Here is a 17,291-nt window from a genome sequence, read left to right as displayed (position 1 = left end):
GTTGGTATAATACTCTGCAACTGCTTCGTTCCTGTCCTGAGTAAAGGTTATCTCTCTAAATTTTGCCTATTTATAACATGTTATCAGCACGACTCTCTAATAATTTCTCATTTCCCTTCACCGAAAAAAAAAAGTTTCCTCCAAGGTTTCCTCTGCCTCAATTGCTGGGTATACCGTCGCGAAGAACTGTTTGCACCATGTTTACTTCTAGTTCTCCAACTAACAGTCACTTATATCTTTGATTTCTTGTTTGGTGTAGATATTGACTACTAACCCACTGATTATATATGCAATCCAAGATTGTGCGGTTCTATCACCTATCTTGGATTGCAGATCTAATTTTACTGCAAATTTTAAGTGCAGTGGTATAATCGCCCGCCCTATCCTGCATATTTAAATTTGCCTGTTATTTAATTTTATCACAATTTTAGGTGGTGTGAAATAATCACCCACCCTGCTTTACATATTTAATTTTATCGCTCGCAATTTTAGGTGGTGTGAAATAATCACCCACCTTGCTGTACATATTTAATTTTATCGCAATTTTAGGTGGTGCGGTATAATCGTCAACCCTGCTTTGTATATTCAAATTTTATCGCAATTTAAATTTTATTGCAATTTTAGGTGGTGCGGTATAATTGTCCACCTTGCTCTACATATTTAAATTTTCCTGTTGTTTAAAGTAGTGCGGAATAATCGCCCATCCTATACTTGTTTCGATGAGAATGGTGCGGTACAATTGCCCTTCTCATTAATTATGAAAATCTCAAGCCTGAAGTTTCGAGTACTTATCATTTTGGCATGAAGATCAAAATTTGTAAGAACCGGAAGTTCTAACAATATATTCGTCAAGAACACATATTATTGCAAGTGCTTACACACCTCATTTTTCTTTCAGAAAAGAAAATGGCAGACTTGGCAAAGCTTGATTTCGCTGCCTTGGACATTACTGGAAAGAATTACCTCACCTGGGTATTGGATACCAAGATCCATCTGGAAGCAGCGAATCTTGGAGATACCATCAAGGAAGAGAGCAGCTCATCCTCTCAAGATCGGGCAAAGGCCATGATTTTTATTCGTCACCATCTTGATAAGGCACTAAAGAGCGAGTACTTAACGGTTGAAGATCCGTTAGCCCTCTGGAATGACTTGAGAAGCAGATACAATCACCAGACAACGGTGATTCTTCCAAGAGCTCGCTATGACTGGACTCACCTAAGGATCCAGGATTTCAAGTCAGTGGCTGAGTACAATTCGGCGTTGCTCAGAATAACCTCTCAGATGAAGCTCTGTGGGGATACTATTACTGAGGAGACGTTATTGGAAAAGATTTTCAGCACTTTCTACGCCTCTAACATGGTACTGCAACAGTAGTATAGAGCGCGAGGCTTCATTGAATACAACCAGCTGATATCTGTGCTTCTGGTAGCTGAACAGAACAATGAGCTCTTGATGAAAAACCATAATTCCCGACCTACTAGATCAGCATGTTCCCAGAAGTGAATGTTGCTTCCCTTGAAAGGAATACCATATCCTCCCATGACAATAATTACAAATGAGGACGTGGCAACAAGCAAGGTCGGTGGAAAGGGAAAGGTAAGAACCATGGTGTCCAGTTTCACAACCAGGTTCCAAGGCATAATCTAGGTCCGAGCTTTAAAAATACAAATCGTTAGAAAAGAAAAGCTCATGTGAACACTCATAGAAATCATGAAGGAGGTTGCCATAGGTGTGGTGGCAACGGACATTGGGCGCGTACTTGTCGCACCCTAAAACATCAGGTGGAGCTGTATCAAGCCTCCTTCAAGGAGAAGGGTGTAGAGATTAATTTCTTCGACCAGGCTCAACCAATGAAAACCCCTGATCTAGTGACCAATTTATCAGGACAGTTAAACATAACCCACCTGAATGCTACAGACTTTATTAATGAAAGAGGGAATGAAGTTTATGGGTCCGATTCAATTATTTATGTTTAATGTACTCCTGTTATTTGTACTTGTGGTTTAATGCTCGCATTTTCAATTCAATAAAAGTAGTATTCTAGTATGAATAAACTGCTTTTTCTTTATTCAGAGAACATGAATAAAAATTATGGTTATTCTCAAAATAAGAGCAATGGCGGAGCATTTTGTCTTGCAGATAGCGCAACCACGAATTCAATACTTCGAGATTGAAAGTATTTCTCGAATTTGGTACTTGCAAAAGTAAAGGTAACAACAATATCAGGGCAATCAGATGTAATTGAAGGCTCAGGAAAAGCCCAGATTATGTTACCAGATGGAACAATATTGTCTATAAAGAATGCATTATATGCTACTCGATCCATTCGAATGTTGTTGAGTTTTAAAGACATACGTCTAAATGGATACCACATTGAAACGAAAAGTGTAGAAAATGTGGAATATTTATGCATTACCTCCAATGATACCCAGAAGTGTATATTGGAGAAGTTGCATGGTTTATCGAGTGGATTGTATTATACATACATAAAGACAGTTGAGGCATATACTATCATGAACCAGAAGTTCATTGATTCAAAGGTTTACATGTTTTGGCATGACCGTCTAGGTCATCCAGGATCTACCATGATGCGTAGAATCATTACCAACTCTAATGGACATCCATTATTGAGCAGACACATTGATGTCTCAAATGATAACTCTTGCAAGGCTTGTTCCCAAGGGAAGTTGGTAATTAGACCATCACAACTAAAGGTTGATGATGAAGCCCCATCATTTTTGCAAAGAATTCAAGGGGATATTTATGGACCTATTCAACCACCTTGTGGACCATTTCGATATTTTATGGTTTTGGTTGATGCATCTACCCGATAGTCACATGTTTGCCTATTGTCTACTCGAAATGTAGCTTTTGCGAGACTTCTTGCTCAGATAATTAAGTTGCGAGCACAGTTCCCAGATCATCCCATTAAGTTCATTCGACTTGATAACGCTGGTGAATTTACGTCTCAAACCTTTGATGATTACTGTATGGCATTGAGCATTGATGTTGAACACCCTGTTCCTCATGTCCATACTCAAAATGGTTTAGCAGAGGCATTTATCAAGCGGCTTCAATTAATAGCCCGCACTCTGCTCATGAAAACGAAATTGCCAGTTTCTGCATGGGGACATGCCATATTACATGCTACATCATTGGTTAGATTAAGACCCATAGCCAACCACCAATATTCATCAATACAACTCGTGTTTGGTCAACAACCAAACATTTCCCATTTACGAGTTTTTGGTTGTGCTGTTTATGTGCCTATTGCACCGCCACAACGAACTAAAATGGGACCTCAGCGTAGACTAGGAATTTATGTGGGTTTTGATTCACCATCTATCATTAGATATTTGGAACCTTTGACTGGTGATATGTTTACAACTCGTTTTGCTGATTGTCATTTTGATGAGACAGTTTTCCCGTCATTAGGGGGGAGAAAAGACCGTTCCAGAAGAACGGCAAGAACTGACATAGGTTGTTCCCACCTTATCTCATTTTGATCCACGAAGCACTCAATGTGAAAATGAAGTGAAAAGGATCGTTCATCTTCAAGGTATCGCTAATCAAATGCCAGATGCATTTAATGATGCTTTGAAAGTGACAAAGTCACATATACCAGCTGCAAACGCACCTGCAAGAATTAATGTGCCTGTTGGACAAAATAAAGTGGCAGCGAATGATTCCTCTAGTGCACGCCTGAAGCGTGGTAGACCCCCAGGTTCAAAAAATTCAACCCCTCGAAAGAGAAAGATGAGGGCATAATTGAACCCAAATGAAATCATTCAAGAAAAGAAATTGAATGATAAATCCATAATTCATGATTCTGTACTTTCAGAAAAAGAAAATGTCCTTGATGAGACATTTGTCCCTGAAGAGACAGAAGTACATGAAAGCAAAGAAATATCCATAAATTATGCATGTACTAATGAATTGTGGGATCGAAATGAAATAATCATCAACGACATGTTTGCATTTGCAATAGCCATTGAAATTATCTTAAGTGATGATATTGAGCCCCGCTCTGTTGATGAATGCAGACAGAGACAAGATTGGCCTAAGTGGAAAGATGCAATCTAGGCAGAATTAAATTCCTTGGAAAGATGAAGTGTTTTTGGACCAATAGTCCAAACCATACCTGGTGTGAACCCCGTAGGTTACAAATGGGTATTCACAAGGAAACGCAACGAGAAAAACGAGATTGCAAGGTATAAAGCAAGACTCGTTGCACAAGGTTTTTCATAAAGACCTGGAATTGATTATGAAGAGACATACTCTCCTGTAATGGACGCAATTACGTTTCGTTACTTAATAAGTTTGGTGATTTCAGAAAAGCTTGACATGTGACTTATGGATGTCATCACCGCGTATCTATATGGAGAATTAGATACTAACATATATATGAAAGTCCTAGAAGGACTTAAGTTGCCTGAAGCAACTAACAAACCACGAGGTATGTTCTCAATCAAATTAAGGCGATCACTATATGGGTTGAAACAATTTAGGCGAATGTGGTATAATCGTCTCAGTGAGTATTTGATTAAAGAAGGATATGCCAACAATGTCATCTGCCCTTGTGTGTTCAAGAAATCAAATACTGGATTTGCTATAGTGGCAGTATACGTCGATGATATGAACCTAGTTGGAACCCCTGAAGAGCTCAATAAAACTGCTGAATATCTGAAAAGCGAATTTGAAATGAAAGACCTTGGGAAAACAAAATATTGTTGAGGCCTGCAGATTGATCATTGTGATAATGGAATTTTGGTCCATCAATCAGCTTACATTGAAAAGATACTGAAGCGGTTTGGCATGGACAAGGCTTATCCACTTAGCACTCCAATGGTCGTTCGTTCTTTGGACATTAAGAAAGATCCATTTTGTCTAAAAGAAGATGATGAACTGGTCATTGGTCCAGAAGTACCATATTTGAGCGCAATAGGTGCTTTATTGTATTTAGCACAATGTACTAGACCAGATATAGCTTTTTCAGTTAACTTGTTAGCCAGATACAGCTCTGCTCCAACAATTCGTCATTAGAAATGAGTCAAAGATGTTCTACGATACCTTCGTGGGACAACAGATATGGGTCTCTTCTACTCAGACAAGCTCACAAATGATCAGATCCTTGTTGGATACGCAGATGCTGGTTTTCTCTCTGATCCGCATAAAGCCCGCTCACAAAATGGATATGTGTTCACTTATGGAGACACTACAATTTCATGGTGATCAACAAAGGAAACGCTAGTTGCTACATCTTCCAATCACTCGAAAATAATTGATTTACATGAAGCAAGTCGTGAATGTTCTTGGTTAAGATCAATGATCCATCACATCCGGAATTCATGTGGTATACCTTTAAGGACAGACACTCCAACTGTCATCCATGAAGATAATGCAGCCTGTGTCGCCCAGATGAAGGAATGGTTCATCAAAGGTGATAAGACTAAACACATATCTCCAAGATTTTTCAATGCACATGAGCTTCAGAAGGGTAAAGTTATTGAAGTCAGACAAATCCGTTCCAATGAAAATTTAGCAGACTTGTTCACCAAATTTCTACCAAAGTGCACATTTCAGAAGTTGGTGCAGGGAATCAGATTATGTCAGCTTACAAATTTGAAGAATGCGGAATCAGGGGGAGATACAATTCAGGGGGAGCATCCATGATACATGTATGTTGTACTCTTTTTCCTTCGATTAGGATTTTTCCCACTGGGTTTTTCCTATCAAGGTTTTAATGAGGCAACATAAGCATGATCAACACCATCCAGGTAAAGTTGTACTTTTTTTCCTTTACTATGGTTTTATCCCACTGGGTTTTTCCAAGCAAGGTTTTAATGAGGCAATTGATACTGATATGTGGGCATCCAAGGGGGAGTGTTGTAAATAGTGGGTATGTTTGCCCACATGTGTATAGTAAAATATCACATGTGTATAGTAAAGTATCACATGTGTATAGTATAAACCCACAAGCTAAATAGTAATCATTTTGTAATTTTCCATTGAAGTGGCTCTATAAATAGAGCACTTAGATTGTTCAAATGAAGAGAAAACATTAAGAAGAGAAAAGGAAGAGAAAAACATCTAATAGCAATAATATACATTATTTCCTCTGCAACAGCTTGTGTTGGTATAAGACTATGCAACTGCTTCGTTCCTGTCCCGAGTAAAGGTTATCTTTTTAAATTTTGCATATTTATAACAAAGATCACATTTTATAAAATACCATGCCAGAATATGTTTCCCCTTCATGAGAAAGATCATGTTTCATAAAATAACACGTCAATGTTCCTTTTCACATAAAGACCACATTTTATAAAACACTAAGCTAGAGGATACCAGATAGGAATAGAAACCGAGACCATGTCCAATTATGCTCTTTATTTTATGGCAAAGTAATCAAAATTAACAAAAAATTATTTTATTCTCACTAAAAAAGTTGTTCTCCAATTATAATCCTTATTTTTTTTTTTGAACAAACGATATTATCTACACTAACAGAGAGAGAGTGGGCTAAGCCTCTTAATGGGCTAACAATAATGTGGTTCAAATTCGCCTTTAGCGAGAATCGAACTTAAGATCTCTCACTTACAAGTGAATATCAATACTACTAGACCGTAATACTAAGTGACATCATACTCCCTATTTTAATAATAACTATGACTACGATTCAATAGTTAGCCAACAAAAATTATTTAGTATTTAAAATAGTATCAAAATATTTAGCATTAATTATATAAAACCACTAAGAGCTCCTCTCTCCCTATATTTGGAAAAAAAATTCTAGGTAACGGGAACTCTTGCTGACTTAAAGTTCCACCAACAAGGTCTTGACACATGTGCATTTAAGTTGGAATTTACACCAACAGTCTGGCCCATAATTAAAACAATTAAAACAATTAAAAATTTAATATTTAATTAATATAGAACCAATGCCCCTCTCTTTTCCATCTCCCTCCGCCGTCTCGGTATTGCAGACCAGAAACCAAGCATTTTCCGATTGAAGGGTCACCAACACCTACGCCAAAATGTCTGTCCTCCACCCAAAATCCACGTCACGCCCACCACCATGAACACCCACTGAAGCTCCAGCCTCCATCGCTCAACGAAAATCTCGATTTGGCACCGAAATCGTCTTTTATCATGTTGCTTCACCATCATGATTTGAAGATGCCAGTTCTTGATCACCAAGAGAAAGCTGGGATGATAAGGGGACGAGGACATAGTGGGCAAGACCCCAAGCGACGATGGTGGTTGTCAGGGGTTGAGAGGAATTGGAAGGGCATGATTTGGTGGTTGGGGAAGGGCCTCGAGAATGCCACTTATTTAAAAAAAAAAATTCATTTATTGGTTATTTGATAAAAGATAAAACTATTTGGCTTTAGGGGGGCATATGGCGTTATTGGATTGGAAGGGAACACCATCTGCACTATTGAGGTGTATGTTCCTGTCACCCAAAAAATTTCTCCTATATTTGGGAGAGCTCCTAGATGAATCTCACGTGCCCAAAAGAAGGAAAACCGACCCAACTCGACCTTTTTCAGTTTGGACACAAGGTTTGAACACCTACCTAGCATTGAAGTACTTTGATAATCGACAATTTGTTTTTGAAAAGGGTAACATGTAAACAACAAGAAGTTACAAACTTTGAAAATGAATTAATAGAGGAAGCCAAAGAGTTTTATTGTTTTTTTTTTTGGGAATCCAAAGACCTTTTTAAGCATGTATACAAATGTCACACTGTATGTTTAGTGGTTTTTATCTTGAGTAATACTACACTTATCACCTGGTTGTACCATTATTTGTACCATCTTTCTAATGGAGGTAGGGCTCACCAATGCATATGGGTCCCCGTTTCTATTAGAGAGATTGTACAAATGATGGTATAGATGATAAAAGTAGCATTTTTTTTATTTATCTTTGCTTGTAAGTGAAGAGTTTTTAGTTCGAATCTCATGAATGCCGCATTCAATACTAATTTATCATCTTTCTTGAAATTGACATTTTACTTTTTTTGTTGGTTGAAAAACACTCCAATGACGGGATGTAAAATATCCATCGTCATCGGAAGATGGAAATAAAATAAAAAATTTGCACATTTTTACATCTTTTGGAGGTGAATCTCGTCAATCAAAGAGAGAACAATAAATAGACTCCTAAATTTACATCTCCCCCATTAGAATAGAAGTAACATTTACATTCTCGAAAATGTAAAATGAGATGCAAATATGACTTTGACATCTCAAATTTGCATCTTTCCATTGGAGATGCCTTTAGTGTAAATATATTCATGTGTAAAAACTTGACACTCACCTAATTACCATGTGGCAGAAAGTCTTCAAACAAGTTTTTCTCGTTTTGCAAATTGCTAAAATATCAGATTTAGTGTATATTCTAGGTAGATTTTATCAAACTTTTTGGTCATTTTAATGGAATATAACTATAGAGTTGAGAAGAAAGTTTGCGGTACGTATTGGTGAGACACTCTCACAGTGTCTATCCACTACACATATCTCGAAATTTAAACTCATTTAATGGTAATAAATAGAGTAGTGAACATTACTACCATTTGAGGATGGTGAGCAAAAATATTTCTGCATTCGAGAATGTACACCTATGTGAGGCCAAATAGTATATCTAAATACATAAGGAAAGTGGTTTGACCAGCACATAAAGATGAAGATGCTAAGTCATAACAAATGTTCTTATTAGTTTGTTATAGGTTTGTTATAATGTATTATGTTTTTGGTTAGTCAGAGTGTAAATAGTCAAAGACTATATATTAGTGGTTGTATCCTTCATTTGAAAATTAATGAGAAATATACTCTTCTTAGTCTTTAAGGAAAGCTTTCAGAGAAAGCCTTGAGTTTCTATATGGTATCCTTCGCTTCTTGCCTTTTATGGATGCAAATTTCCGCCTTATTCTTCTTGGACAAAATTGCACCTACAAAACAATCAACACATTTGGTCAAGGCCAAGAACCTCACGCGCCCACGATGAATTTGGGGGGGGGGGCTTTGGCCGAAGAACCTCCGATGCCAAAGTTAGAATTTAGAGAGAAAAAGTGTTTAGAGGATTTTTGGGAGTTTTGCAAGAGTATCAACTTCGCTTTTTTAGAAGAAATAGGGTCCTATATATAGGGAATGGGGTGTGGCCAGCCTTTAAGTGTGTTTTGGGGTGTTATTTGGTGATTCAATTAGCAATTAATATATTAATTAGGTATAAATATATTAATTGGCTAATTATCATAATAAAAGAAATGTTTTGGGAGGTTTTTGGAGGTTATGGAATGAGGATGGATGAGACAAATTTGAACTTGTTACCTATTTTGGGTACTCCTGATTTGGTTGATAGATGATTGTCAACTGTTCGCGTGTAGGAGACCCGGTATGCCTTGAGGGTAAATTTGTCATCTTCACCCAAAAATCCACGTGTCGTTTTGTGATTATTTTGGCTCCACAAATGCCCCACACCTGCTGGGCAGCTCGTAGGAAAGTGCAGCAGGTGTAGAGATCTTCTTGCTCTAGGAAACTTATGACTGCTTCTTGTTTTGATGTAGATTCCCTCTTTAATATGAAATTAGATCCTTCTAGGAAAAGGAAATAAATTTCTTTCAAAGCCTATTTAAGTCCACCTTAAGTGGGTTATTAAATCAACTTTGGAGAGTGATTTATTCTACCCTATAAGAGAGAGAGAAAGCTTAGAGGATATTTGTTCCCCCTCCTCCAACAATCTTTTACATCTTACCCGTGCAAAGGATCGTCTTTCGTAGCTTTCTTCGTCTTCTCCGTGCCGCACCAATGTAATAAAAACTTAATTTCTTCTTGTCTTCTTCTTAGGTGGTGCTACCACAGAGCAGTCATCGGGGTGGTGCGACATGTCGGCTGGCAGGGGCCAGGAGTCGGCTTGGCATGGGCCAAATAGGTGATGTGGCAGATGCCATTGCTTGAGCAGCTCGGCTTGATTGTAGCCAAGGATTGGTTCGGCATAGGGCGAGGAAGTGGCGTGGGATAGGCAATTGTTTGGGCTGCCACGTCTTGGCTGCCGACTGAAAATGAGGAAACTGCTTGAGTTCGCTTTTTCAACATTTGTTGCTTAGTTGATCTTCAAGCATTCGATCTTTTGAACTATGTGGCCTTCTTGCACTGGAGAGTTTACCCATATGGGTCTCAGGGATTTAATTTACCCTCTTGCACTGGAGAGCAATTAGTTTATCCTTTCGCACTGGAGAGCAAACTCATATGGGTGTCGGGGAATTGGTTTACCCTTTTGCACTGGAGAGCAATTAGTTTATTCTCTCGCACTGGAGAGCGGACCATTTTGGGTGTCGGGGAATTGGTTTACCCTATCGCACTGGAGAGCAATTAGTTTATCCTCTCACACTGGAGAACAGACCCTTTTGGGCGTCGGGGAATTGGTTTACCCTCTCGCACTGGAGAGCAATTAGTTTATCCTCTCGCACTGGAAAGTAGACCCTTTTAAGGCTTAGTTGGCGTGAGAAATTATGCAATCGCTTGGTTATGAGCCTTTCTACTTCCTCATGAATTTTCATTTGTTGGGGTGGCAGAGCTCTCGACTGCCCCTGATCATGATGTGCTGGTCTAAGCTGTTATTCCATATGTTCGGCTCGTCTATGCCGCGGTTGCGGTGGGTGTGGTATGTTCCTAGCATGCGAGTATGTAACTCACAGGCTGCTGGTTGAACTTGAGCCGGATTGAGTGACTACTTTTTTCCATCTGCTGTGCTGCCTGCTCCGATGTAATGTGAATGATACTTCTTACGGACCTAGCCATGAATGAATACTTCGCTTGGAAGGCTGCTCATGTTGATTATCGGAGTGCGTCATTAACCGTGAGTGTATGCTCGTCCGTGGGCCTAGTCGATATTGCATGCTCCTCCGCGCGCTAAGACAAGAGTATACGTTATCTCAAGGGCCCAATCGGGAGTGTACTCTACCCAAACGCTCGGTTCGTGGATGGTCGAGTGGTTGCTTGCCGGGATGCTGCTGGAGAGGTTTTTCATCTGCCCTTGTCCTACTTTTGGGATACCTCGTTTGGGGCACGTTACATCTTGGTGCGTTGCAAGCATAGATTTAAAAATCGATAATATCGGCGATATTTCGCCGATATTATCGTTTTTTTCATATAACGATATTTCGTGAGTATTTTTTTAATTATCGTTAATATATCGCGATAATATCGATAATATCGATAATATCGCGATATTATCGCTATTATCTCGATATTATATATAATATCGCGATATTATATATAATATCGCGAGATGAACCTAAAAATATTTGAAAATTTCTGAAAAGTCTCAAACATGCACATAAAGGGATTCGAACCCCTCCCATCTAACTCCTTCAGCGACTTGACCACTATACCACTTACGTTTTTGTGAAAACATGCTAAACTATTTATATATATGGTTTTGTTTTGAATTCTTTTTGCAAGAAACAAATTTGCACATATTCCAAATTTTTTGTGGTATTATATTTTAAATTGTGTCAATTAATTACTTAGTCAATGGCATGTGGTTTTTAATTTTTCTATTTTTTATTTGGTCACTTACATGTATGGTTGGAAAAAATTCCCGAAAATCCCAAACCAAACCGAAAAAGTCCCAAACCAAAACCATCCCGAAAAATACGGAAATTTTCGATATGGGATTGGTTTCCAAATCCCATTTGTTTGGTAATCCTGAAATCCCGAAAAATACCGAAGTATTCGGTTTCCTATTGACTTTTGGGTTTCGGTTCTTGAAAGCCATTGCCATGGTTGCTAACTACTCTTCACAATACACTTACTCTACACATAGTGATGATGAAGATAGTGAAAATTTTGAACCTCATAGGAACTCTATGTGGTACTTAGTCACTCATGTATCTTACCATGCAATGTATAAAGTGTAAAATATTGTACTAATTCATTATATATAAATGATTATGGTGTGTTTAAACTTCTTTCATTAATTATTATATATTTTCTACACTCACAATGTTTGCCAGCTCGCTATATAATCAACTTAAATCAATTAAATCCATCATGCAATGCATTTCCTTCCAATTTTTTGTGATAAACTAATAGATAATTGACTAAATAAACATCTTGCAAAGTTTCAATAAAAATTTCCAAGTTTTTCTTACAATTTCCGTGGTTTCCATGTAATTTTTATCGATATCGATATTATCCCGATATTTCCATCGATATTTCCGTGTTTTCGGACTACCGATATTTCCGATATTACCGATATTTTCTTCCTTGGTTGCAAGAGCTGGTTCACCAAGGTCGTTTGCTGTGCTAGGGCGCTTGTCAATTCTATGACTTGTTAAGACAAGTGTTGTTCACCTTTTGGATTGGAAGAGCTTGGAAGGAATGTGCCTCTTTAAGCAGTGGAAATGTGGTAGACTCCGGGCGCGAGATTTAAGTTGGGAAATGTCAAATTCGTGAAGAAATGTGGTGAGAATGCCCCCGGTTCAATCGTAAGCCCAAAAATTTGAAATCGGGATAGTTGAACTAATCTTGGACCGATTTGGGCTATGAGAGTGGGCTGCTCGTCGGGAGCAGGCTGGGCCACGAGAGTGGGCTGCTCAGCTGAAGCAGGCTGGGCCACGAGAACAGGTTGGGCCATGGGAGTGGGCTCCTCATCGAGAACAGGCTAGGCCACGAGAATGGGCTGCTCAGTGGGAGCAGGCTGGGCCACGAGAATGGGTTGCTCGTCAGAAGCAGGCTGCTCGGTGTGTGATGCTCGCGAATGCAAGGCTTGAGCTAGGCTTGGCAACGCATAGGGCTCGCGTTGGGCATGGAATGACATGGCTCGGGCTGTGGTGGTAGAGTCATGGACCTCGCCATGGGTAATTGCCATGGTGGCCACCGTGGTGGTTGCCATGGTTGAGCCTTGTGGTGGCGGTGCCGCTCCCTCTAAGATCACATTTAGTCTTGTGGATCGCTGCAGTCTCATTTCTTGAATATTGGAATTTTCTAAATTTCTAGCCATTGTATTTCTCTTTCACGTTTTATCAAAGAATCTTTGCAAATAAAAATTTCTAATAATAAGAACGTACGAAAAATACAAATGGACTAGTAAATAGATAAAATAGAGAAAAAATCTTTTTGTACGATAGTCTTCTACAAGTGTGAATCTCAACTCTCAATGAAAGCACCAATTTGTGGATGCAAATTTCCGCCTTCTTCTTCTTGGACAAAATTGCACCTACAAAACAATCAACACCTTTGGTCAAGGCCAAAAACCTCACGCGCCCACGATGAATGAGGGGGGCTTTGGCCGAAGAACCTCCGATGCCAAAGTTAGAATTTCGAGAGAAAAAGTGTTTAGAGGACTTTTGGGAGTTTTACAAGAGTATCAACTTCGCTTTGTAGAAGAAATAGGATCCTATATATAGGGAATGGGGTGTGGCCGGCCTTTAAGTGTGTTTTGGGGTGTTATTTGGTGATTCAATTAGCAATTAATATATTAATTAGGTATAAATATATTAATTGGCTAATTATCATAATAAAAGAAATGTTTTGGGAGGTATTTGGAGGTTATGGAATGAGGATGGATGAGACAAATTTGAACTTGTTACCTATTTTAAGTACTCCTGATTTGGTTGGTGGATGATTCTCCACTGTTCGCGTGTAGGAAACCCGGTATGCCTTAAGGGTAAATTTGTCATCTTCACCCAAAAATTCACGTGTCACTTTGTGATTATTTTTGGCTCCACACCTTCCGGCCTCCTCGATCCTCATCGTCTTCGATTCGCATCTTTGATTTCTTGATTATTTTCAAGGATTTTTCATCTCAGTTGCCATGGCTTATCCTTTTGATTCATCATCTCAGCATGAATCGCTTCAAAATCAAGTACCAAATTCCTCTTCTCTAAACCCTAATTTCACAAGTTCGTCAAATTCGTATGCATCTCTTACGATTCAGAACATTGGAATCATGGTTCCAATCAAGCTCAAACGATCTAAGTACCTTCTATGGCATGCACTGTTTGCACCGATTCTCTGCTATTACAAGCTTCTTAGAATCGTTGATGGAACTGAGTTGTGTCCACCGCCTTTTCTCCCAGATCTCTCCATCAATCCTACCTTTAAACTCTGGTATGAGAAAGATTAGACTCTTTTGATCAGGTTGAATTCTACACTTTCTGAAGATGTAATTCCCTTTATTGTTGGTGTATCTCCTTCTCAAGATCTTTGGATCAAGCTTGAGCAACGTTTTGGTGATGTTTCTAATGCTCATATTCACCTTCTTCGATCTCGTCTCCAAGCTATACAGAAAGGCTATCAATTTATGTCAGATTATCTCCAACAGTTGAAAGAAATCTCTTATTCTCTCTCTACAGCTGGAGCACTGATTTCCGATCGTGATTTAATGACGGCAACACTAGTTGGTTTACCAAATGAGTTCAAATCTTTCATTGATTCACTCATGCTTCACCTTTCATCCATCTCTTTAGATGATTTACATGGAGTTATTCTCACACAAGAACTCTCCAAGTCTCGTCACAAGAAGATCTCATCCAATACTGAACCATTTTAGGCGTTCTCTGTGCAGCCATAAGCATTTTTACTTCCCACTCTACCGCCTCAAGCATTTGCAACTCAGAATCAATTCTCACATCAAAATTCTTCTCGATTTCACTCTAATTGTGGAAGAAACAGCTGTAACGACCCGTCCCCAAATATTATTGTTTTATAATTTGTATAATGTGAATTTACGAAAATACCCATAACGAGGAAAATGTTGACTTTCATTGACTATCGTTCTATGACATGTAGGAACTTTTCTTTTAATTTAAGGAAAACTAATGAAAAGGGCTTGAAAACTTTGAGTTTTAACGAAAATGACAAAAAAAGGGTAAAGTGAATAGTACCAGGATTGACTTTTTAGAGTAAAAATGTGATTTTTTGTTAAAATGAACAGTACCGGGAGATTTTCGTTAAAGTTCCCTTTAATTTATTCACGTTGCACTTGTCGCTACGTATGTGTGGGTGCAAGTGGAATCGAATTCAAAGTTACGATGAACGTTACACAGAATTACGAAGTTGAGGGGCAAAATAGTTAATTCACTATTCTAGATATTAGTGTTGGATATTTATTTTATTTTATTAATTTTTCTAGTGGGTCTTTGTAGCCGTGGGGCCCACACCTCACTTTCCCTTCTTCCCCGTGTCTTCCTTTCCCCCCAAGCTCTCGGACTCTCTCAAACTCTTCATTTATTTCTCCCTATCTCATTTATGTCATCCTCCATTTTCAATCATCTCTCTCAAACTCTCTCAACCATCTCTATGCTAATGCAGAGATGTTAGACCCTCACAAACAAACAACTATGCTGGCGAAAAACCAAACCACCATCTAGGTTGTCTCTCTCGAACCCTTTCCCGAGCTCTCATCCCTCAGCTCTGATCTCTCCCGCTCTTGTCTCTCTTACCTCTGCAAATGCCAAATGGTTGTGAGGCCAAGATTCTCATTGTGACACCATCCCACTCACCACCATAGCTGGACGCCACCACTTATTCTTTATCACCTTAACGAGGTTCACCAACATCTCATAATTGAAACTAAGACCCCTACATTATAAACCTGAACCCGAACCTCGATCTCCTTGATTCCCAATGAGTTGCCATGGAATCCGGCGAGTTCTCCATAATCCCGGCCAAGGTAAGCCTTAAGGACACCTTCTTTCTCTTCCTTTTGATGTTCCGATGCTATTGCAGAGTATACATGCATGAATTGGTAGAGTTTTAGTACAGAAATCAACTCGATTCATTTTTCCATATTTTTTGGCGAGGTCTGATGGCTTTTGAGCCGTTTTCCGACACATGTCCAAATTGGTATAAAACCCTTATCCTTATTCTAACCTTCATTTTTTATAACTAAAACATCGAAAATGGTGAAGAGATGAGCTCGAATGGAGCTCTAAAACCTCTGCCCAATTTCTGACCGACTTATGCCTGAAATCGGGTCGACCAGACCCGTAACCCAAACCAGATCCAAAATCAGCAACCGGGCCCAATCACATAACCCGGCCCAACCTAGCAACCCAAAACCCAAATTCGACCTGGATTTGACATGGCCCACCTGACCCAGACCCGACTCGGATCTGACCTAACCCAGACCCGGACCCAATACCTAGTTTCCATGGTCGGTGTGTGAGCAGCACGTGGGTGCGCATGAAGGGCTATTATGGTTAGCGTAGGTACTATACTCCATCACTGTCCACGGCGACGCTGATGAATTTTTCAGCACTTAGCCTCCCAGACGCCACCCCGTGGCGACGGTGGGTGAGGGAACCCGATGTCTCTCCTTAGGTTTTTTTACGCGCCAAATCCAAATCCGCTGTCCATTTTCCAAAATTCTATCTTTTTAGTAGAGTTTTACTAAATGGTCTCTATTTGTGTTTAGGTCCATCAGTGAGAAGTGACCTTGTCCTCTCTAGTTCGAGCGGCTCTCCGGTAGTGGAATATTTGTGAGTGGACCCCTTCTTAAATTGCATGTTTTTATTAAATACTAGGCTTGCATTCACGAAAAGCATGATTTCATGATTTTACGTTTTATGCATTATTTATGATTTATCGAATTATGGTTTACGGAACGTTATCAATTATTGGATTTACGCGTATGATATATTATAGATTTACGGATATAATTTATTATGGTTTATGAATTGATGCCTTAAGCTTTTGAGCCTCGGTGATTTGATATGAGATTTTGAGATACGTTTTCTGTGCTTATCTAGTGGGTTATCATACAACACATACATACAACACGAGTATGTGACGTCTATGGCCATAGGACACATTTGAGGATATTCATGACATACTCTCAGCTTCATTGGCAAAACCAGTGTTGGACAGCTTCACTAGCCACGACTAGTGTCGGTATGTTATATTATGTATATGTTTCTTCTCTAGCGTAACCCAGTGTCGTATAGCTTCACCTTCGAGGTGATGGTTATACCTTCGGGTGACTATGATACCTCTAGTTGAGTACATCATTGATGAGATTTATGGATTTACCTTCGGGCAGCTATATTACCATAACTGAGTACCAGTTTATACGTGCTTGTTTTACAAATGTTTTTCATGGCATGCTAAAGTTTTTAGAAAACCTATTATGTAGTACTATATGTGTTTTCAAAACAGGGGGTTAGTATGTTCAGAAAGAAAATGGTTTCCTTATCATTAGTATTAGGGTATTTATCAGAAATGGTCCCTGAAATTGACCCACCCAATCAAGATGGTCCCTGAAATTGAAAATCGATCACTGTAATC

At 39.0% G+C, this 17,291-nt stretch overlaps 1 protein-coding gene across 1 annotated transcript; it reads left to right on the top strand.

Annotated features, from left to right (window-relative positions):
• Positions 1–906: 906 nt before the first annotated feature.
• On the top strand, positions 907–1,374 carry LOC139187769 (uncharacterized). Its single transcript, XM_070804352.1, has one exon. It carries the CDS (start codon positions 907–909, stop codon positions 1,372–1,374), a length of 468 nt encoding a protein of 155 aa, XP_070660453.1.
• The last annotated feature ends 15,917 nt before the right edge of the window (positions 1,375–17,291 follow it).

The sequence above is a fragment of the Malus domestica genome, chromosome 09, assembly GCF_042453785.1.
Source record: "Malus domestica chromosome 09, GDT2T_hap1".
Taxonomy (NCBI): domain Eukaryota; kingdom Viridiplantae; phylum Streptophyta; class Magnoliopsida; order Rosales; family Rosaceae; genus Malus; species Malus domestica.
This window is presented reverse-complemented; position numbering and strand designations above follow the sequence as displayed.